Source organism: Mercurialis annua, linkage group LG3, assembly GCF_937616625.2.
Source record: "Mercurialis annua linkage group LG3, ddMerAnnu1.2, whole genome shotgun sequence".
NCBI classification, from domain to species: domain Eukaryota; kingdom Viridiplantae; phylum Streptophyta; class Magnoliopsida; order Malpighiales; family Euphorbiaceae; genus Mercurialis; species Mercurialis annua.
In genome coordinates this window covers 67,483,862-67,508,016 of record NC_065572.1, presented here as the reverse complement: position 1 = coordinate 67,508,016, position 24,155 = coordinate 67,483,862, and the positions used below count along the sequence as shown (strand labels likewise).

The 24,155-nt window shown below is 33.2% G+C and overlaps 2 protein-coding genes across 3 annotated transcripts; both read right to left on the bottom strand.

Annotated features, from left to right (window-relative positions):
• Nucleotides 1-693: 693 nt before the first annotated feature.
• Nucleotides 694-2,909, bottom strand: LOC126674763 (uncharacterized). Of its 2 annotated transcripts, none has more exons than XM_050369268.2 (4): nucleotides 2,779-2,909; nucleotides 2,401-2,620; nucleotides 2,144-2,301; nucleotides 694-991 (listed from the first exon to the last, which is right to left on the bottom strand). In XM_050369268.2, the coding sequence occupies exons 2-4, from the start codon at nucleotides 2,570-2,572 to the stop codon at nucleotides 884-886; spliced, it is 438 nt and encodes a 145-aa protein (XP_050225225.1). In that variant the 5' UTR covers nucleotides 2,573-2,620; nucleotides 2,779-2,909; the 3' UTR covers nucleotides 694-883. The 2 variants fall into 2 exon arrangements, with proteins under 2 accessions (XP_050225225.1, XP_050225226.1); XM_050369269.2 differs by having other exon boundaries at nucleotides 2,401-2,588; nucleotides 2,779-2,885.
• A 4,439-nt stretch (nucleotides 2,910-7,348) lies between these two features.
• LOC126674759 (uncharacterized) lies at nucleotides 7,349-13,847 on the bottom strand. Its single transcript, XM_050369260.2, has 4 exons — nucleotides 13,301-13,847; nucleotides 12,618-12,989; nucleotides 8,126-12,541; nucleotides 7,349-7,926 (listed from the first exon to the last, which is right to left on the bottom strand). Exons 1-3 carry the CDS (start codon nucleotides 13,472-13,474, stop codon nucleotides 8,156-8,158), a joined length of 4,932 nt encoding a protein of 1,643 aa, XP_050225217.1. The 5' UTR covers nucleotides 13,475-13,847; the 3' UTR covers nucleotides 7,349-7,926; nucleotides 8,126-8,155.
• Nucleotides 13,848-24,155: the final 10,308 nt, after the last annotated feature.

Genomic DNA, 24,155 nt, shown 5'->3' with positions numbered 1-24,155 from the left:
CAAAAGTTTGTCCAATAGAAACGTGTTACTGTATTGAGAGTTTCTTTGTGTCCTCTTGCTTTCAAATTTAAATAATAAGATTCATAATTTGGAAGTGTTGTAATGTCACAATCTAAAATGTTTCATCCAATGTCTCCCTTTAGTATGGGATGCATATTACTTCCAAAATGATATAAATACACAATTGAATTAAACTAGTTATTTTTTTATATTTTTTTTGTTTAATCAAATTTATCAACTAATTCAGTTTTATACTTTCAACGACTTTGATTAATTCGGTTGACTTTGATTAGTTCGGTTAAATTAATCTGATTACGTAGGTCAATTCGATCAATAAATAATATGATTACTCATGGATAATTCGATTCACTTCTTTTTATCCGTGTAGATTCGCTGGAATTATGACAATCCGAATTGTAATTAATATTCAATGCAAGTGATGCTTGCATATCTACAACTGTAAAAAGTGGAAATAGATGAGAAACGCAAAAGAAGCTGGCCTCAAGAGGGTAGTTACCTTGACCAGTTTGTAGTGGAAAACCTCGATGAAAACGACTGCTAAAACCCGATAGGCTGAGGAGCAAATGAAATCGATCCCATGGAACCTAATTGGATCTAAAAATAGTGTTTTAAGCAGAAAAAGACAACTGTAGTACCCTATCAAAGAAGAAATTTTGACAAAGAGCACCCAAATAGAACAAAGTCACCAGCATAATTAGTCCTAATTATGTGTTGGGCAATGTAATCTCCAACTAAACTTATCATGAACACAGAAAAAGGTTTGGAAGTTCATCATCCCACAGGATACGGCTACGCATCCAATAAAATACAGCTACATCACACCCCATAACTTTATCAGAAAAAGAGACCAGTTCGGAGGTCATCACAACGCGTTTATCATCCTCTTCATCTCAGCAGATCGCCTGGGATCTGGATCCTCAATTGCTCTCTCAGTTAGTACCTGCTTGATTCGACACATCGACTTCCTCACCTGCATTTTATGATTCGCAAAGAACATAATAAGCAAATGGATTCTAATAAGCTAAATAGACACAAATAATGTTGACCAAGATCGAGACTACGATAAACACAGTTGAAGTAGAGGCAAAATTCTAAATTCCATATTGGGTTTGTCCTTTCACAATAAGTTATAACACGTTAAAGCACTTTCTACAGCACTAATCTTGAGTCCTTGACACTAAGATGATGCAACACCATATGGAATCAAATCCAACCAACAATCAGTTAATATCCTTACACCTCAGGTTCATTATCCCAGTTTTTCACCCAATGAAGAGGTAACCTTGTATGACTGCTAGAAACAAGAAGTAAATTTGTTAAGGTCATTAGAGCACGCCATTTGGAATGTGCACCTGCCAGGCAGCCAATTGTAGGTAATAGATCTATTATATCTAGCACAAATGAATCTAGAAGTAACAGGTTATTTATTTAGATATGCCTTTTGCTAAAGTTTTTTGTACATCTATTCTTCTAGTGTTTCATTGAAACCTGCACCCAGAAAAGCACTAATAATTACTAACATTGTCCTGTAAAATCTCTTTAAACCTTTATTTGCTACAGTCTACGAAATTTCTTACAACTGCAGTTTTTCCTGCCCGCTTATCCCCTATAAGGACTAATTTAGTATTTGGAAGTTGGTTGAATGCTTGTTCACTTCTATTGTGATTTCACACTGTGGTATCCTTGCAGATATTTGGTACAATTCCCACCCAAACCAAAACGCTTTTGTATGCTTTCTTTATGATTGATCTAGTCTGAGACTGAGCAATAGCATACTAAGCAATATAGACACTTCCTTCAATCAGCATTTCCCGTTATGGAAACACATCGGAAACTTGGCGTTTTGGACATTAAATTTCATTTCTAACATAGCAAACCTTATCATAACACTGTTCCGCTGTGTCCATGTCCGAGCTACATAGAATTGGCATATTTACCTTTAGCATTTCACTTTTTGACAGTGATTTATCATCTCATTCAAAGCAACTATAGACAGTGAAATCCCAAAGACAGGCAAAGTAGTTACAGAAAATTAAAGATCAAAGACGTGTTTCAAAAGTCAAGAGCAGCCGTATCCACACCACATTTCCAAATAGAAGCAAGGAACTAACTAGAAGAATACCTTGGGTAAGCGCTCGGGATGTGGAAATCGGAGATTCTGAGAATGAAGCAACTGGCGTTGAGTCATGAGCATGTTTTTCTCCTTGAAGAGAACATACCATAGCTTATTAAGATCATCCCACGACTTAAGACGCAATTCAGAAGCTTTCCAACTTCGACCTAGTAAAATTCATAAACCAAAATAACCATGTAAATCATTCACATAAATTCTTAGCGACATTAAACGAACGGGGACTGTGAGATTGAGAGAGTGACTACCATAGACAATTGGTTTGTCATCATCTCGTCTCCGATCAACTTCGAAGAACTCCTCGATAGGGTTACGCGCAGCCGGAGTTGTAGAAGCAGCAGCAGCAGTAGCAGAAACAGAGGATTCAGATATAGCAGTAACATGAAGTGAGCATCTCCGTATAAATCTTGTCAAAAACATGATTGATTAACTGATTCTATAACAATCAATTGGTAATAATAAGATCACCTGCGCCCATAAATATTAGGAATTCAATAAAACAAACAATTTCACTCAATCAACAGAACACTCAATTCGTTCAAATCGCATTTTCTATGGCCGGAAAAAAGAAAATTACGAAACCCTAATAGGTAAGGTCCAAGCGCAGAGCAAGAGAAATGGCATACCTTAGGCTATAATTACGGTGCCGGAAAACACTACTCGAATAGCTGCTCCGGCTGTGCTTGAGAAAAAGGGTTTTAAGAGAGATTTTTCCCTTGCTCTTACTATTTTATTCAAATTAAAATGAGTGATTTTAATTAGAAGGCTTAATTACTTAAAAACCACTCACCTTGAATTTTTTTTTCGTTTATACCCTGACGTAGGAAAAAATTCATTTATACCCTGACGTATGTATTTATGTTTCACCTCTACCCCGAGGCACTAAATTAACCTCTTTTCATTAAGAAAAAAATTTAATTTTTTTTTCATTTTTAACCTAAGCTAATTAGAGTTTAATTATAAATGAATTTTTCTCTAAATGAAGGACTATTTTAAATTTTTTTCTAAATAAAAAGAGGTTAATTTAGTGCCTCGGGGTAGAGATGAAACATAAACATATACGTCAGGGTATAAATGAATTTTTTCCTAGGTTAGGGTATAAACGAAAAAAAAGTTCAAGGTGGGTGGTTTTTAAGTAATTAAGCCTAATTAGAATAAAGGGTGGACGCACCCCCTAAACTTATGACACGTAGTCATCTAACTCAATTTATATTTTTTTGACCAATTAATTCCAAAACTCGTCATTTTTGGATCAAATAATCCCATAATTATATTTTTAAAACGCGTAAAATACAAATCGGAGGTGAGGGATATAAAAAAGTAATTAGATACTTCTTTAATTGTTGCGATATAATTATCCTAAATTTATTTTTTGAAATAAAAATATAAATTATGGGATTATTTGACCCAAAAATGAAGAGTTTTAGAGTTAGTTGCTAAAAAAAAAATTAAATTGGATTAGATAATCATGTGTCACAAGTTTAGAGGGCGCGTTGACCCTTTATTCATTTTAATTATGATAAAATTACAATATTTTCGATATATTCAATTTTTTCAATTTAATATAAACAACAAAATTATTTTCATTTTTTTGTCAAAGCTAAACTTCATTAAACGAAAATGATATATATACAAATAGAAAATGACTCCTCAACACTAGGGCCGATAATTTCCTACATGACCAGTTAACACGACACGACGCGAAGTTAAACGAGTTCGGGTTGAATTTATATGGGTTTGGGTCATAAACGGGTCAACCCGTTTATGACACGGTGAAATAGCGGATAAAACTCGCCTAATCTGTTTAAAACACGTTAAGACACGTTTAAATTTATTTATTAATTATAATAATTATCTAAATTATTATATGTGACTAAATATACTTTTATAATGCATATCATTTATTAATTGTTGTTGTTGTATTGAGATTTATGGTTATTTTGGAGTTTTGTTGTTTAATTATACTCATTTAATTAAAAAGTATATTAAAGGGGTTAAATGGCTCATTCATAAACGTGTTAAACAAGCTAAACATGTGATCTGTTATCACCTATTTTGATAAAAAAAATAAACAGTTCAACACGTGTTAACCCGTTTAATAAATGGATCAGGTTTGGATTTGATATTTTGACACGATTAGTTAAACGGGTCGGGTTCGGATTGAGAAAAATTATCTATTTTTAAATAGGTACACAACACGGTGACACGAATTGTCGGCTCTAAACAAAAGGTTATCTCATGAGTAAATTATTTGAAATTATCAATCCTCGATCACTTTATCATTGTTGTTTAAACTTTAATCTATTTATTCGTTTTCAGTTTATATTAGTCTAATTATTTGAGTTAGTTTACTTCAGTTTTTAATTAATTTACAAAACTCCATTGATTCTTCTATTTAGCCAATTAAAGAATAATTAAAATTAGTTATTTAGTCCATTGTTTTTGTGGGATCGATACTTAGTTTTTCAAGTTATATTACTTGCGCGATATCGTATACTTGCGATTATTGGCCAATAGTGGCTTTGATATATTTGATGAACTTTAATTAAAAGAACTTGGTGTTGTGTACCAACAATATCATATCATCGTTTTTATCTTCAGACAAATAGAGAAACCGCTATCCACGGAAACCCGTTTTCGACATTATTTTATTTTTTCACTCCTTTAAATTGCACACATGAAATCAAAGAGTCAGGTGAGTAAGCGAAGCAGCAGCTAACATAAATAAAGAAAATGAGAGAATCTCATCAGAACTGGATGATGTTGAGACATCCCACGATGATGAATTTATCAACAAATTATTCTTCAGCCAAATTATTTTCATTTTCACTCTCTAAATTTTGCATTGAATGACCCTTAAATACTCTCAAAATTACTAAATGGATACGATAAATAAAATAAATTGTGAATAAGAACTTTTTATCTCATAATTATAGAAAAATATTAATGATTTAAAAGATTAATTAGCTATAGATATTATGATTATTGTTTTGTTTAAACATCCATACCTAATTTTTTTGAAAAACTAATTTATATTAACCAGCAATTTAATTTAATATTAATGAGCTATAATTCAAATATTATAAGCGCTTGATAGTAAACTGCTAGGTCGGGAATTTAGTTTCTCCTATAAGCGTTTTTCCTCTCTAATCATATATATAAAAAATTAATCTTTGATTGATAATATTAAAATACATACATAAAAGCTTTTTAAATAAATCAAATATATTTTTATTTTTATGCATTTAAATTTTGTTATTGTTTTCTCTTCTATTTCATCATGTCTTGGGATGATTGAAGAATAGTTTCAGGATTTATACTAGTTATTGGTAGTCTCACATTTATCAAAATGAATGGTATATGAGATCTAAAAAAGAAATATATGAAATAGATTACGATGAAGCAATATATTATATATCATGCCATATGTTATGTTCTGTATACAAATGCAAACCCATTCCATTCAATCAAAACAAATGCTAAAACGAGCTACTTAGATGTGGATTAAAAGGTACATTTGCTTAAAAAGACTAGTCTCGCTTTGCGTGCTATGCACGTGGCTCGTAACGTGACTCGTCAATTCATGTATAATTATTTTAAAACAAAATTAAAAAAATCAAATTAATTTTTTTTGTAAATTTACACATAACTAACAAAGATTTGGATAATATTAATTGCGTTGTTAGTGTAGTCAAACTAAAAGATTGATATTCCTATTAATTTGAAAAAAAATTAGCTATTTTTTCTATACTCAATTAATATTCATCTATCATGATACAATTTTATTTTAACTAAAACTCTAATTATAATAATTTTTTAGTAATTAATTAAATAACTAATTTGTTAATGACTATAAAACCGCTATTTAATGTAGATTAAAAAGGATTATTCGGTAAATTTGCCTGTCTCCCCCCCCATCCGTGCTTTTATATATAGTATAGATAGATAGATTAACAATACTTCATAAATAAATTAAAGATTAGTTACATTTAAAATTTGAATTTTTTGCATGTCATTTAAAACATTGAACCTCATATGTCCTATACCTGTTAGATTTGGCACTGTATAATCCAACTTTACACCCGATTATTCGAAGTTCGTAATAAACTGAAATACAAATTAAATGATACGTCACTAGCATCATGGATCAGTAACAGGACAATATCGTTTTAATTGCACACCTAAAAATAAATTAAATATTATTGTTTTCTTTACCTTTTCCTTTTCGATCTATTTCTAAATCTGAATTTGAAAAAAATCCCTGGCCGCCCACAAGAATTTCTAAAGAAAATTATCGTCCAAATAAATTATGTGGACCAACTCTTGACCCCAGCTTCGTCATCCTTAAAAAGTTACTGTAGAAACATTTACACCCATAAATTCCAAAGGCCGTGAAATTATTTGGATTGCTGCCAATAGCTGTGAAATGAGGATCCTTACTAACATATTACATATGCAACCAGCTCGATGTGCAGAAGCTGTTGTGGAATCTAAAATCTCACTTATTTTCCTCTCTACAAGTTAAATTATTTATTGTATTTTCATTATTATTAATGAAAATTTAGCCTATGACAAAAAAAAAAAAATTGCATCCACATGCCTCCTAAATTAATCATCAATTGTATCAATATTTATACAATTCACAGTTAGGATTAGATCGAAGAAGGGGAAGAGAATTAAGGGGAAACAAAACAACGCAGTGTTTTATTAGAGTGTCAATTCATCACTAATCCACATTGTCGGTGACATGTCATCCCGATTAGCTGGAGAACAGCTTTCAGCTTTTCCTCCGGTTATCCACATGGACTCCGATTGGCGGGAAAACAGGATTGGAATATGCAACATAAACTTAAAAAAATGATGGAATGTAGAATGCTACATTTTAAATGATACAAACTCGAAAGTCGAGATTTGCATAAGAGATTTAATATGCAAAGAATCCTAAAATTGAGTACGTGGAATTCCAACATCATTTAACAAATAAAACTATTAAATAACTCATATTGTCAGAATTCCACTCCAAACAATTGAAACCCAGACAGTAAAATCAGGAAACGTTTGCTCTGACAAATCTTGAGCCTTCAGTCTTGAAGGCAAAGACATGATCGCCACTTCTATTCACCACATGAAAAACCATAAACCACTTGTGTGTACAATAAAAAACCTGCATTGTTTTGTAATAGAACTAACACAAAATGAAGCAGAAATGTATCATGAATACTCATCAACATATAGAGTACAAAAAACACAACTTAATATTCTAAATCAGATTTCACCTGTCATTTGAATCATCCTACACTGACATGTCCAGCTTGCTTGCTATTTTATAAATATATTTTGATAAAAAGAAGGATGGGAGGAGGAAAAAAAACCAGATAAATTAACATCAAAGCACATACAAAATGGCTTCTGTTTTCAGCAGTTCGCTAACCCATCCTCAATTCTCAGAAACGTTTTGGGTCCTACAGTATTAAAAAAAAATTGATGCACTAAAACCCCAATATTCTGTAAGGCTGGGAAACACAAACTGCATGCAGCTTTCCGACAGTTAACATATCTACAAAGGGGAAAGTGAACAGCAGGAACCCAGCACAAATTCAAGCTTGCAGACCCCAAACAGATTCATTCCTTTTAAATACAATTCCTACACCTCTAAGGTGGGGGTCCAGATGCTGAATCACAGCAATTAACTCACTTACCACCCATCCCTTGAAGAGCACGAGTGAGATGACGCCATCTCCGAGTTAGCAGCCATAATCCCAAGATAACCGAAACTGAAAAACACAAATACAAATTCAAAATCACATTACCAATAAAGAGAAACTCATGCACCAGAAAATGCAGCTCCCATCAAACCTTTGGGTGCAAAGGTATCAAGGTATATCAACATAGCAATCTGACTAAAAATTCTTACGCAAAATCTCAAGATAAACAAATCCAGAAACAAAGAAAAGAAGGAAAAAAAATTCTTACAGTGGCTTGATAGATCATGCGTTTGCACCATTAAGCATCTCTCTGTTGCCATGATGGATGCTTATAGCCTTCCCACCCACCCTCTGGCTCTTTCCTCTTTGAAAGGCCACCACCTGCCACTTGATACATCCTTGCCTGTTCATCTGCAAGGGCCTGAGAATTGGCAACAGATAATTGCCTTGCCACTATAGATGGAGTCTCATCCCTCCCTTCCATATCTAGACCAAGAGGACCAGCATTGAGATCTAGCCCTTGCCTCCCCCATTTTCTACTACTTTCTGAGCCAGCATTATTGCTACTATCTGGAAAGCTAACAACAAAAGGCCTTGTATACTGGGAGGGAACTGCACCACCAGGCGCTAATACTTGAGAATGCACTGCAGGAAAGCAAAGCCTCCCACCAGGTGATGAATCCACATATGTTGACGACCCACCCGAAAATGTAGCTGACGGTAGAGGAAAATTGGTCCCGAAAGGAAAGACAGGATACTGGAATGGCGAGCCTGGAAAGGGTACTGCAGGTGCTGATGACAGCACTGGCCCTCTGTAGAGGTCAGTATTGAATGGGGTGCTTCCTGTAGGAGGGGCCAAAATTCGCTGATGCCCAGCAGGTGCGACCATTGGAAAAGGATGCTCTCCTCTCTCCGGCAAGATAGATTGAATAGCAACAGCTGGATAAGAATTCACTTGAGAAAACCATGAAGAGAAATTTCCCATCTCCGTATTGTTTAACCGAAGGCCAGATATAGATGGCTGGGAAAGCATACTATTCCTGGTGTGCTGGCTAAATGGAGCTAGTTCAGCATTTACCTCATCCACAAGGGGCCCATCATTCAAGTCAAAGTCTCTGCGGACAGTCGATTCTCCATTAAGAACAGGCCCTGAAGAGGATCTGACTCCCTGAACATGCGCATCTATCCTACGACTGTTACTTGTTAAGTGATTAATCATATCATACGGCTCCTCCACTCTATTCAAATCAAGATCGAGTCCCCCCGAGCTACGTGCAGCTGTAGAAACCACTGCTGCATCACGTTGTAGATTAAGATTATTAGAAAGGCCAGCTACAGATCCTCGAGAAGCCAAATCATCAAGGATTCTTTCGTCTGGAATATTCAAGTCAAAATCCAATGGCGGGCGACTAGGCTTGGTAGCAGCTACATCAGAGAGAGAGCCATTGCTGGTTCCTACAGACGTCTCCAAAAATTTTCTAGGTTCGGCTGGGCGGAATGCACTTGTGGCTGCTGACCCCTTCCAACCAAGCTCCCCCCTATTCTTCAACAAGTCCTCTGGAGGAACAAAAGGCCTTTTTGCAGCAGAAGCCACAGTGATTGAAGAAGGTAAGCCATTAAAACCAGAAGATACTGGTATAGGCAAAGGACTTATAAGTTGAACAGCAGTAGAGCATTCAGGGGCTCTTGAGTTACTTGGATCCCCGTATCTCCCATCATCAGCTTCATTAAGATCAAATCCCACTTTTGCTTCAATAGCTGATCCTCCTGCCGCAAATGATGAAACTGCACCACCAGCACCAGATGTACTTTCCTCAGCTTCATCAGTATCGTTGCCGGTCAACTTAAGACCTCTAGACCTTACTGCCTGCTCTGAGTCAGGACCGAAGATGGAAGAGGCCTTGGGAACAGCTGGGTCACTGCGATCTTGTTCTTTAGGCTGATTACCTTCTAGACTCTTTTCCACAGACTCGACCCTTTTATCCATAGCTGCGGAGCCGACAATACATTCAGCTGCAACACTTCCTTTTTCAGTAGGCTGACTCTTGCCATCTGTTTCATCAGCCTTTTCAGTCTTCATCACACTACCACCAACTTCAGAAACCTCATCTTTTCCAGAAGCAGGACTTATCACATCCCCAACAGTTCCTCTTACAAAATCAGAGTGCGTCATTGCAGGTGGTTTTTGCTCTGCCTGCCCAGGAATATTCAACTCTTCATTTAAAATTTTAGTGTTCTCACCGTCAATTGCCATAGATGAGCAGGATCCTTCAACAGGTTCATTCCCACCTTCTAGACCGGCAACATCAGACTTATTTTCACTTCGAAGACTATTGTGTAACCTTTCTTTTGCATCACACAAGTCATCCGCATTTGATTTAATATCTGTCCTTTCCTCCCATGCTTTTTCTGCACTATTTGATGTTTTATCTGTAATCCTTGAAGTGGCTGGTAAAGATTCTTCTGATTTCATACAGCTCTCTGGGCAGGATTCTGACCTTTGCTGAACATTCATACCGGAAGAAGTTAAACGTCCATTAAACACCTCTGTTGGTTCTTCATGCGAACATGAAATAATTTTATCTTTTGTAACCAAAGGAACTGAAGTGCCTGTAATACTACCCCGCTTCTCACATTCATCATCAAAACCATCTACAAACTGTCTCCTGTCTCGAGCAAGGTCATCACCTGGATATGATTTCAATCTGGAGTCATTGCTTGCACAAGACTGCTCTACAGCAGTGGTGTTTCTTTCTGGAGATTGATTTGGAGAGGCCATATCAGATTTGGAAATCTCACCAGCAGCCACACTGGCAAGAAGGTTCATTCCAACATCATCTCCCGCTGTCCTTGAGGCATTCGCTTCAGAGTACTTGACACAGCTTTCAACCAACGCATTCATGGAACTAAAAGAACCTTCGTGCAATTTTCCTGATTTATGTTCATTTCCTGATGATGAAGAAGCAGCTTTCAAAGCATCTGACAATTTCCTCCCATCATCATTAGTCCTGCAGTTCTCTTCATCAGGGACAGTGGCAGGAGAACCATCCGCTTCATCAGATCCTGCGAGCACTTCCTTAAAATCATTGCTTTGCCAGGACTCATTATTGACCTCAGAGATAACATTACTTCGATATGCATCATTCTTTTCCTTCATGCTGTGATCAAACTGTTCACGCTTTTCTGCAAGCACAGGAGAAGAAGCCCTGCTATTCATGACCGAAGGGTCTTCAAAAGATCCCCCGCTTGCACTTTGTGCAGGACTACGACCCCTGTTAGGGATCTTAACGATTAACTTGTGATTCTCAGATATAGGAACATCAACTGCCTTTTCACATATCATACTGGACTGAGATAATTTCTCCGCACCCTGACTTCGGTGAAAGGAAAACCCCCTGCCTGGTCCAGTCTCCTTTTGGATCCCACTTACAGCCACACCCTGGAATCCATTGACAGATTTTCGATGCCGAGATGAACTCCCAACGGTTTTATTAGCTGTCATTGAAACAGCAGTAGAGCTTCTTGCGTCCTCCTTTGCAGAAAGTCCCCCAGTTTTGGCATGATCACTGGAATAAGATTGACTATTGTTGTGAGACTGACTAGAACTGCTGCTTTTATCATCTCTTGTAGCTGTCAAAGCAGGGTCAGATGCCCCACTAACAACAGTATTCCGGACCTGCCCCTCTTTAAAGTTGTTACCCACAGATGCTGGAGATTGTACTTGTTTCACTGATCCTGGGGAGACAGCAACAGACTTGGCCATGATCTCCATCTGGACCACCTTCACTGGAAGATTTTTTGAAGCAGAAATTTGGATAGGTGAACTCTTGATTGCAAGTTCTGAAGATGCACTGGAATGTCTGTTCATGCCATGGGAAATCTCAGGAAGACGTGGTCTTGTTGCCCATGATACAGCCTGATTAGAACCAGACCTTGCATCCATTTCAGCCTCAACACGTTTCTTCCATGTGTCAACAAGGCCCCTAGCTTTTTTCTGAATTTCCAAATTCTTATGTGTACGCAGATGATTCACAGATTTCCCTATGTTACACATTTGCAAAGCATGAAGATTTACAGGAAGTTTGTCAAGAGCACGAAGTAAAACTAAGAGAAACTCCTCAATTGATTTATCATTATCCTTGTGGCTGTTAACATCGCCAATCTTCCCTTTATGCACCTCCTGCAGCCACTCATCAAATACAGGCAAGCCCCTGAGCTGCACAAACTGATTAAGGCAATCAAACTTATCAGTGGCTGCTATTACACCTGCCAGTATGGAACGACCTGCCAAGTCTATCTTCTTTTCATTTCTTTCGGGCAGCATAAGTTGCACAAATTTCTCAACACCTTCAGAATCAATGAGCCCTCCTTTTTCCGTAAATTTAGAAATCTCAGATTTCCAAAAGCTTTCGGACCTAAAGTACCCAGAGTCACCATCATCTAATTTTGAAGAACGTTCTCGTTTTACAGACTCAGTTCCCTGATCTCCCCGTTCCCTTTTCTTTCCCTTAACTTGAGAGGGGAAGGACGAGGCACTGTTTTGTACACTGTCTGAACCCAGTTTTACCTGTGAAGTTGATGTCGGACCATTCAATGGCTTTGGTGAACGCCCACCTTGAGGCACTGTTGCATGCATTTCTGTACGCGACTTACACAATAGCTGATCTACTTCTAATTGCCGTTCCTGTTAAAAAGAATGTTAACCGCCATGGTTTATCAATAAAATAAATCAAAAAGCCCAAAACACTACTAAGACTTACATTAATGTAATCTTGATCGGTTAGCCACCATAAACACTTGTTAGTAATGTCATAAACACGCCGGCAAACAAATGAGCAAAACCCTGATGGAAGTTCAACACCTCTAGGAAGAAAGGCAACTTTACACGGATGGAGTAAGGATGCAGCAGGAATCTCATCCTTATGAAAGGAATAAAATACTTCGTTTGGCACGGCTTCCAAAAGGATGCCTTTGCCGAGCTTAACTTCAGATGGTCGATATAGCCAATTCACACCTAACTTTAACTCGTTCTCTTTACCAGAACTCAGCCAACGAATTATTCCAATGAAAGGCGGCGCATCTTGAGGTGGTTTAAAAAGCGCACAATCTCCAACGCTGATCCTACGGCCATCCTGCTTGCCAAAAAAACAAAAACCATGAACTCTCGCAATCGAACACTCAAATATACCTAACGGGAATGTAAAATTATATCTTTCAAGAAACCCAGTTATACACATTAACTTATTTCGCATATGTCAAAACATACCTCAAAATAAAATCATTTTTGCATATATATAGGAAATCAGGCCCCTCTCTCCCAAATTCTACAATCCCCAAATTTCATATTAATTCACTAACCAATCATGTCTCTGATTCTCATCAATCACATAAATCTCAAAAATTAAACAAAAACAAAATCATTCGATATGCGAAAATTGCGTACCTTCAGAAACGAAATATTTGAAGATACAGAAGAACACGACGAAACGTCACCGGAACTATCAACGGCACCACCAAAAACAGAATTAAAATTCACAACACGTGTGGAATCTTTCCACATGTGCCGGCGGTCTCCACCTCCTTTTTTCCTTTCCTCACAGACCCTCCCGCCATGCATAATAGCCTTCTTCCTGCATTTTCCCTTCTTAACCCTACCATCAATCCCACCCCTCCCTTCTCTTAATTATCAAACCCTAATAACCTACTAATCAAAATCCCCAAAAACAATCCTCCAATCAAAAATCAAAAATCACAAACCCTAATTTAACTCATGCGATCGAATTGCCAACACTCCGCCTCCGATTGCCCCAATTAATCGATCTGACTCCACCGCGATCGCTTCAATTTGATATTCTTCGATCTACAAAATCAAAATTTGGGAGAAAAAAATGCGAATCTTAGAGAGAGAAAGGCTTGTTAGTTTTTTTTAGAGAGAGAAGTCGAGACGGCAAAAAAAGAAAAGTTGTGTTTGGGTACTACTTGGGTAGAAACAGAAACGGGCTGCCTTCTTCTTTTTTTATTGGGCAGATTGGTCAGTTCGGGCAGCTGTATGATAGCGTTACCTAAATTTTTATTTTTAATTTTTTTTAAAATGGAATGTTAATTTACATGTAATTAATTAACTGTTCTGATCTAATAAAAGTTAAATTAATAATGCATGTTAAATCAACTGATTAGCAACTAATCAAATTTACTATTTTCTATAAATAGCTAAAGTGACAATCTATCTAGGCAACTAAATCTCCTAATTATGGTATTTAAATACCTAAATAATTAATTACGAATTTTTTGTGAAATTAACTTGTGGAATATATTTAGCTATCTAGAATGAAATTTCAGTTTTATAAATACAGTTTGAAAGTAAATAAATGAAATAAATGCAATTTTTTTCAAACAGACTTTTGATTAGTTATAAATTATTCAAACTTTAAATTTAAATAAAGAGAAGATCATGGAATGCTACTAACTAATGAAAAATAGATAACTGTTTTTATTTGGAAAAAAAATATAGTAGTGTTATGAACTTTTTAAATTTTGTTATTCTAGTGTATAAGCTTTTATTATATAAAATAATCTTTAATTTTTTTTAAAAGTATCAAATATGTGATTTTATTTTTATTTTCAATCGGAGAACTAATAACATTACAATTTTTTTAAAATGTATTAATATAACTTGTCAATCTAATTCTATAAAAATAAGTGTAGTATTTTATACTCAATATTAATTTTTTTAATATGACATCAAAACTTAAACAAATTAGAGATTTATTTTCATATTTGTGACCGAAAAATGGTTTAAAGGGTGTGTTTGATATAATTTAAATTTTAAAATATCAATTTCAAAAAATTAAAATTCAGATAATAAAATATTAGATTTAAAAATAAACTAAAATTTCAATAAAATATTTTTTTGTTCTTTAATTTATTTAGTAAAGTTTTAAGAAAATGAGAATTTTAGTTTTCTCCATAGATAGCAAAATGGACACTGTTGAACTCATGAGTCCTATAAAACAACGGGCCTTGAACTGCAATTTAAATTATATGGGCCGAGCTTTCCATCCAAAGCATATATGGGCCAAGCTAATTTAGAATCTTACTCTACTACATCTACGGCCCATTACAAATTTGAACCATCCAAAATGCATCCGCTTCCGCCCATTTTATATACCGTCGGCTGGTGGTTCAACGATTCTATTTAGAATATGTTTAAACAAATTTTTAAAAATACATTTATATTTCTAAAAAAGAGTATATTAATATTTAATAAGTTTATTATTTTATATAATATTTATGATCAACTATGATGTCATAAATTTATAACAATAACAATCCATTTAAACACAGTTGATCATACAATCGAAATATAAATTTTTAAAAACAAATATTAAAAAAAACATTAATCGTTGTTGAATTTCATCTCACAGTTTAGAATGTAAATACTAACATCATGGAGTTGTAGAATTTGACAGTAATTAATATTTTTTTTTGGTTCTAATTCAGTTTGAAGAATTGTGTAAAACTCTTCTTGAGTTTTTTTTTTTGACGAGAAAATCGATATATATTAGATCAAATCAGAAGCGACAACAGTCGTAAGAAACTCAGGAAAATGGTTAAACCATTCCTGATGACCTGACATGGAACGGGCGTAATGCGCTAGAACATGCGCAGCCTGATTCGCAGATCGCCTTACATAAACAAATCATAAATTAGAAAACTGCTTCGCTAACTCCACACAATCCATAATCAGAGGATCATTATCATCTCGAAACTCTTCTTGAGTTGATAAGCAGAAAAGAATTTAAAATTATAACATTAATTTATGAATAATGAATGATAGTATTAGTGGTCATGAATTTGATGATAATTTATACTTGGTGGGCTGGGCCTCAATTAGGAAGTAGAGCGAATCCTCAATAAGTTATGGGGCGATGACAAAAGTACCTAAAATTTTAAAAATATTTACAAAAGTACCAGTAAACTTTTTTTATTTACAAAAATACGACTGATTTAAAATTAATTACAAAAGTACCAAAAAATAAAAATTAATTACAAAAGTACGATTTGTATAATGTCGGTATAATTATGGTATAATTTTGGAATACTAAAACTATAAATCAGATAATTTAAAAATAATATTTGGTTTATTATTGGTATAATTTCAGTATATTTTTGGTATATCGATTATAAATTTTTATATATTTTTTCTAGTTGATAACATGTATATTTTTTTTTATATGTACTTTTCACTATAGTTGGTAATAAACCAGAGAATTTGTATATTGTTGGTATAATTTCAGTATATTGTTAGGTTAATATTTAGTATGCGATGTGGTGTAATGTTGATGTAATAATAAAATTTCAGTATATTTTGATGTGTACACTTTCGGTATACTGTTGGTATAATTTTGGTATATTATTAATTTAATTTTTAGTATACGATTTGATGTAATTTTGGTAAATTTCCATTTAATATTAATAAAATCTCAGTATGTATAATGTCGGTATAATTTTGGAATAATGTTGATATAATGTTAGTTTATTAGTATACTGACATTATACCCACAATATACACCGTATGTTTGATATTATTTTTTATTTTTTTGTACTTTTGTAAATATTATTAATATTTTTGTAAATGAAAAAAATCAACATGTAGTTTTGTAATTATTTTCATTTTTTTTGGTAAATGGTGTAATTTCCTCATAAGTTATCTGACTAGTTTTTCAGCCCAACAAAACAAACACAAAATAAGCAAAACCTAACCAGTATTCACTTTAAAGAGAACGTCTACAATGTGTGATTATTTTATTTGGTATTACTTTTCGTGCAAGATATGTGATAAAGTTTTTTAAATGTCAGTAGTAGTGTTGGATATTGTTGATTGGGCTGCCAATTAAGATAGGATTGGACTTTTGAAAGGGATACACGTGTGCATTAATTCTATTCTTTTTACAATATACATAAAATGTTCTAACGAACCCTGACTATAAAATGACACTATTAAATTTTTTATATTTAAATTATTCTTCATTCGAATAACTTTTTAATTTCATTAAATTAGCACAACCGAGTGTTTCTTGTGATTTAAAATAGTAGTAACAGGAATAGTAAGGTAGTAAGGTATTAGTAACTGTGGAAAAAAAAGGTATTAATAACTGTATTAATACTGTTTGCATGGGGTTTTATATTAACATCCACATTAAGCAAAGAACTAGAAGTATCCAGATTAAGAATATATAACTGAACAGAATTAATATGCTTATTATTTTGTTGAGAAGGACGAATATTCTTTCTTTTATTATTGCTAGTTTGATTAGATTTGACCTTTTGAATTTTAGAAATATACCTTAAACGATTTTCCACAGTAATATAGGCTTCACTTATTTCAAAAATATACAATTTCTGAAACGTATATTTCCTGAATAACTTTCCGGAAAATTATATTTTATTTTTAATTAATTAAAATTTAAAATAAATATTACTTTTTTTAACAGAGATAGAATTACACTATTACAAACAAACTATAGATATACTACTATTTACAAATTTAATCGCCATTCACGTCATCCACATCGTTTACGTTGAATACATCGCTATTCCGAACTCGCCAAACATGGCGGACGATGCCGCAACCGCTTGCTTCTGACGCTTCGAGCCTTCCTCCAAATATTCTTCAATATCTTCATCTTCTTTTGTCCATGAGGGGATTCGAACCCACGCCCCCTTGGACTTGATGCCAATAAATATTACACTTAATAATTAAATTGGCTAATTAAATATAAGGATATAATACTATTTTAATTAATTTAACTAGGGAAGTAGAACTTACCTAGGTTTTGCTAGAAAATTCCCTAGTTAAAGGGAAGTCAACTCCTTAATTTCCCGGATAGTAGATTGACAAAAATGAACCAAGTGAAAAAAAAATGCTATTTCCCGAAAAATTAGACTTCTCTAGTGAACTTACCCCCAACCAAATGAGACCTTAGTATTTGGCTCAGTGGGAGTGTTTGTCTTACCATTTTTATTGGTTTGCTCCTGAATAACATCCTCTAATTCTGCAATAGAATCAAATCTTGACCCGGAAGGCAATTTACTGTTAGAAATATTTGTTCTCTTAATAGCTGAATTATATACCATCTTGATCAGCTTTCTTCCTCCGTTGAGAAACCTGCATCCAAGGGCCAAAACGGGCTTCTTCTGCTGCCTCCGACGACGTGGTGGCGGGCTTTCTTGAATCAGAAATAAAAACATCTGCATTGATAATATCTGGGGTTTTTTTTTCAAATGATAATGGGATTCACGATGACCATCACGTCAGGAGTAGAAGTAGATGATAGGAAGGCCGTCATACTCGATCCGTTAAATTTTACCATCAACCATAATTTTAGACATCAAAGGCTTGGTTAAGTCAAGGGAGATAGCTAAACGAGCAAATTTCACTCTTTCTTTAACTTTAGTATTAAAATCGACCCGAATGACATGGAAAATTGTCTTCGCAATAGCTCTAAGAATATGATTGTGGTAATACTGGATAGACAGCCAAAAAAGCGAACTCAAGCAGTAACAGAAGTAGTCGTAATATTATCTGAGGAAAAGGAAGGATTCCAAGGTTGAACCGTAAGATAATGACCAAAAATAACCCAAAGACCCCCCGATAAGGCATTGATATAGTCATCCATAGAGTAAAATCTGACCATAAAAACGTTATTGTCAAGATCAATAAGATTGGGATAATCTTTAGGATTCCACATCTTCATAAGTTTGTTTAACAGAGTTCTATAGTCAATTATTTTGCCTAACAATCGGACAATAACACAATCACTGGGTCCAACAATAGCTTAAGAGGGGGGTGAATTGAGACTTTCAAACTTTTTCTGCTAAAATGTGATAAGCTATGGAGTTAGTTTAAGTAAATAGAGTTTTAGTCAGGCCAAACTAATCAAATATGAGAAATTTGATAGCTTCCAAGAGATCAACTAAATAGCTATAACATTAGCTTAAGTTGATAAGTTCAAGCGAAGATAAGTTGTTCAAATATTAAGGATTTGACAAACAAGTGAGATCAACTTATAAGCTATTAACTCAGTTAGAGTTAATGCAGACTAGTAAAGATAAGCTAATCAAATATGAATGATTTGCGAGCTTATCAATACAAGAGACAAGACTAAGTAAAATGAAATTAAATTATGCTTTTAAAAATTTCTTTAGATAAACTCTTTTTGAAATCAGTTTTGTGATTAAGCTAATTAAAACAAAAATGAAAGCATAAAGCTGAGACACCATATTTTATAGTGGTTCGACAATCCTGCCTACATCCACTCCTTAGGGATCTCTATCCTTAAGTACTATCTCTACTACGGGGTAGAGATAAAGTCTTAAGAATACAACCCTAGTTCTATCCAGAAGTTAGTTTGTAACTTACAAGCAGATTTGTCAGCTTTAGCAAATTATTTTCCTTTGAGATTATAAACCTAGATCTACACAGAAATTAGTCTATAACTCACAAGTGTTTACAGATATTTGGTGGTAAAAACTCTCACTCAAAACTAACCCTAATTTCTTTGAGATGGATAACCAACTTATGAAGCACAATAGTGGTGGTGATAGAATTTTTCTTTTGATGCTCCATATTTGATAAATGGTTGATGAAGATGTATATATAGACTCCAGGAATCTTCTAGAATTAGGGCTGAGTCCTTTGCCTTGATTCTTATCCATAAATGCAAGGTGTGCAAAATGCCAAATGGATGAGACTCTTGTCAGCCGAGCTAATCAGATCAAGTTGAGAACATCTTGTTTGGTAGTGACCTGGACAGTACGAGGTACAGTGTGCCAGTCTAATCTTGTCTTCTAACTTGATATGTTGAAGCGAAATACTGAAATGCCATTTGATGTTTTTGATTGCTCTTCAAAGTGGAATGATTGTGAACCTTCTAGAATACGGGCCTTGCAACACTAAGTAGACATATTGGTGAGCTTTAGTTATGATCAAAATTAGGGCTTATGGTAAAGGCCTTTAGCCAACAACAATATTTCATGTTCTGAACGATAAAATTGTGAACTCTATCTGATAAATTGATCATAAATATTCCTCTCGAATCATCAATATCAACATTAGCATTTGAGGCAAAAGCCTCCTTCCTCAATCACTAATTGGCTTAGATTGTTCCTATCAACATTCAAGAGTTAATCCTTAAAGAAAACATTATAAGGAATACGTTCCTCCGGTGCAAACTCTTCGTTGAAAGACTCTACTTTTATGTTAGTGTTGTCATCAGAGGGACTAGAGCCGTTCGCCGGATGCATTGTTACTTTTTTAGTGGCATTAGTTAGGAGTTCTTTAAGAGAAGACAAAACCATCAGTCATGGTCTTTTTTTTATTATTTTCCAAAGATTCTAACATTTTAAGTATGTAGAGAAGATTGTAAACACCTTATTAGTTTGATATCCAAATGATGTGGTAGAAAGTTGTGTTATATAATTATTCTGCTGATAATGCTTGAACTAAATACACATTAAGACAATATCTTGGTAACAAGGACAAAAGAAAGAATGAGAAATGCAGTATTAAGTGCATAGGTATGTGAAAGAGAAAGTTCAACCACTCATTCACTCATCTATAGAGAGATAAACAAATGGCACCAAACAAACACATCCATATATCCCCAGAATCTGAAAAAGGGCCAAAAAGGTCATATAATTTTTCCATCTCTTGTTTTATTCTCAATCTCAGACACCTTTTTATCTTTGTTTACTTTTTAAAATGAATTTCTTTCAATTACGTCCAATAACAACCATAATTACCATCATTTTAAAACCATGATTTTGCCTCCATTTGCTTTTTTTAATTATGATTAGGTGTAGATGATATTAAAAGTTGCACCAATATGATTTTGACATGTATCCAATGGCAAAGAAAAAGAAATACAGCTGCATGCATATTAATAGAATAGATTAGATGAGGACAAAAATTACATAGCTATCATTTTCCCTTTGTTGTTACCTTTTCATATGTTGACAAACTTGGGCATGGACCAATCATTCCATTCATGTCCAACTTTTAAGGCTAAATTTTGCATATGGAATCAGCCATGTGGGTGCCATAATGCTAAACAAACATATAATTCCATGGTTTTAGTCAGTGTTTTAAGACTATTTTAAGAATGTTACTTCAAGTTAGGGGTGGGCATGGACCGGTTAACCGGTCTATGAGGGTAATTTGTAAACCGATCCATTGTAATACGGTTTTTAAAATTAAAAATCTAAACCTAAAATTTTAAACGGTTAACCGGTAAATTGGTTAACCATAAAAAACAGTTCGGTTTTTCGGTTTTGCGGTTTTTAACCATATAACCATTAGAAAAATTAAAGACAAAAAAAGATATATTTTTAATTCTATTTGATTTTTAGCAAACAAAAAATAACTATAGAAATTTAAATTATATTAAAAAAATATAAATCTAAACTATCTTATAAATAGTTAAATCAATGCAAATATTTAAAACTATTATTATTTACAAATAATTTATGAGTAATATTAAAGCTAGGTTTGTATTTTTTGAATTGTTTGTAGTGTTGTTCACGTCCACTTTCTACTATTTATAGACTTAAATATTCCTATTTTTGTTAAGTAAATATTTTAATAAGGAAAACAAATTTCTTTTACAATATTTTCATATATAAAATCTCCTAAAATATATAAAAATATTCCTAAATAAAATATATGTCAATATATTTTTATATTTAGATTTTATTGTGTATATTATAAAATCAATATTATTTTATAGATCATAAAATATATCTTATTAATTATTAAAAATATATGAATATATATATATAAACCGGTTAACCGGTTAACCACGGTTTTTAGAAATCCAAAACCTAAACCTAAACCATTAACCATGAAAACTAAAAATCAAAACCTAAACCTAAACCGTTGGACCGGTTAACCACATTTTCCGGTTCGGTTTTCCGGTTTCGGTTCGGTTAATCGGTTTGACCGGTTTTTTTGCCCACCCCTACTTCAAGTGATTCGATTATAAATTATGAATCAATTAAGTTTAATTCTTTTCAAAATTAGTTTTTGATCCAAAAATCATAAAAAATTATAAAAATTCAACTATTGAACCGACTAAAGAGTAAAAATAACAATATCACTATTCCTATGTGTATTATGCACAATTACTATATAATTATTTGTTAAATAATTTATTTAATTATTTGAAATTATATAAAAAAGCCTTTTATTCATTAATTAATTAGAAATTAATTATGCTATGAAATAGTATAATTATTTTAATTGTTATTTACATATTAAATTATGAAAAATTTATTACAATTTATTATAATTAATTAGTATTAATTTTTATTTTATTGCTTGATTTTAATTTTATATTAAAATGAATTGAAACATTAAGTTAATTATTTTTATATTATTTTTATTATTTTTTTAATCAAGCTTTTTAACAATACAAGCACGTAAAGATGACATAAAGTAACTTACAAATTAAAAGAAACAAATGATTTAGTGAAGTTTGCAATTAATCTAATATACAAATAAATTCAGTAATTATTTTCAACTTTTCAAATGTGATTTTAATTGATGATTTTTTAAAATATCATTTTTAATTCATTATGTTAAGGCCAAATAGTATAACAAGGCCAAACCTTTCACAAAAGTTTTACAAAAGTCCTGACTTTTCAATTTTGTCGATTTTGGCCAAAAACTGATTATTTGGTTTCACAAAATTCCTGACCTTTCAATTTTATCGATTTTGGCCAAAAATGAATTATTTGGTTTCACAAAAGTCCTGACCTTTCAATATTTGGCATGCCACATAGGCGCCATATAGGCAAATTAAAATAAAATTGAGAGTTGGCCATAATTGAAACCAAATAATTTGTTTTTGGCCAAAATCGACAAAATTGAAAGGTCAAGACTTTTGTGAAACTTTTATAAAAGGTTTGACCTTTTTACGACATTTGGCCTTATGTTAATATGGTAGTAGTTGCACGGTAAAAAATCATAATATTCCAGATGATTTAACATTTAACAAGCAGCCTATATTAAATATACAAACAAACTTATCGAACATAAGTGACTTACACTTCTGGAAAAAAAGACTTACAAATATATGAGCAGATTATTATGACATTTTTCATATTTAATATAATCTACAGTTTTAGTCTATTTTGTTTAAAAATTGAATTATATAATCTCTCACTTTTATTTTTATCAACGATTTAGTCCTTCTATCCATTTTGGATATTAGTCAATGAAGTCAATGAAACTATATGGCCCCTCACTTTTGTTTCTCAATGATTTCACCCCTCACTTTTATTTTTGTCAACGATTTAGTCCTTCTGTCCATTTTGGATATTAGTCAATGAAGTTAATGAAACTATATGGCCCCTTACTTTTGTTTTTCTCAATGATTTCACCCCTCATTTTTATTTTTGTCGACGATTTAGTCCTTCTGTCCATTTTGGATATTAGTCAATGAAGTCAACGAAACTATATGGCCCCTCATTTTTGTTTTTCTCAATGATTTCACCCCTCACTTTTATTTTTGTCAACGATTTCATCCCTCATATTTGATAATTAATTTACCCATAAATCCTTTGACTTCGTTGACTAACACTAAAAATGGATGGAGGGACTAGAATTTTGACGGAAGTAAAAGTGAGGAGCCACATAGTTTAATTTTCAAACAGGAGGAATTAAAGTGTGAATTATGTCAAATGTGAGAGGTTTCATAGTTATTTGCTCATAAGGTTAAAATAAATACGATTCTTCAAGAAATCCTCAATATGTAAATATAAATTATCGCAAAAATTATTGAAATCAACATAAAAGTTTGAACCATCACAGAAATTTGAACAATCAAAAAAATTTGAACAAATTAAAGATAATAGTAAAATAATATAGCCGTCAAGAACCGGTGTATGTCATAGCTTATAATAATAAAATCACGATTGAATTTGAAAAACAAAAACACATATAACAAACTATTAGCATAAACAAAGTAACAAACAACAAAACTAGACAAATCTCTCTAAGAAGAAATATTACTCCAAATTACACTCACATAAAAATGAAAAAAAAAACAAGCAAAAACCATAAATTATCGCCTCACCGCCCTTAAAATTGAAGTGGTGGCGTTAAAAGAGGGAAAAAAGAGAGTAAATGAAGTCTAGATTGCTTTTCTCTCTTATTTCATTTCTTCACAAATTGGTTTTATTTGTAATAATTAATAAAAAAAACAACAAAGAAGTACATATGCATATTCATTGCTATT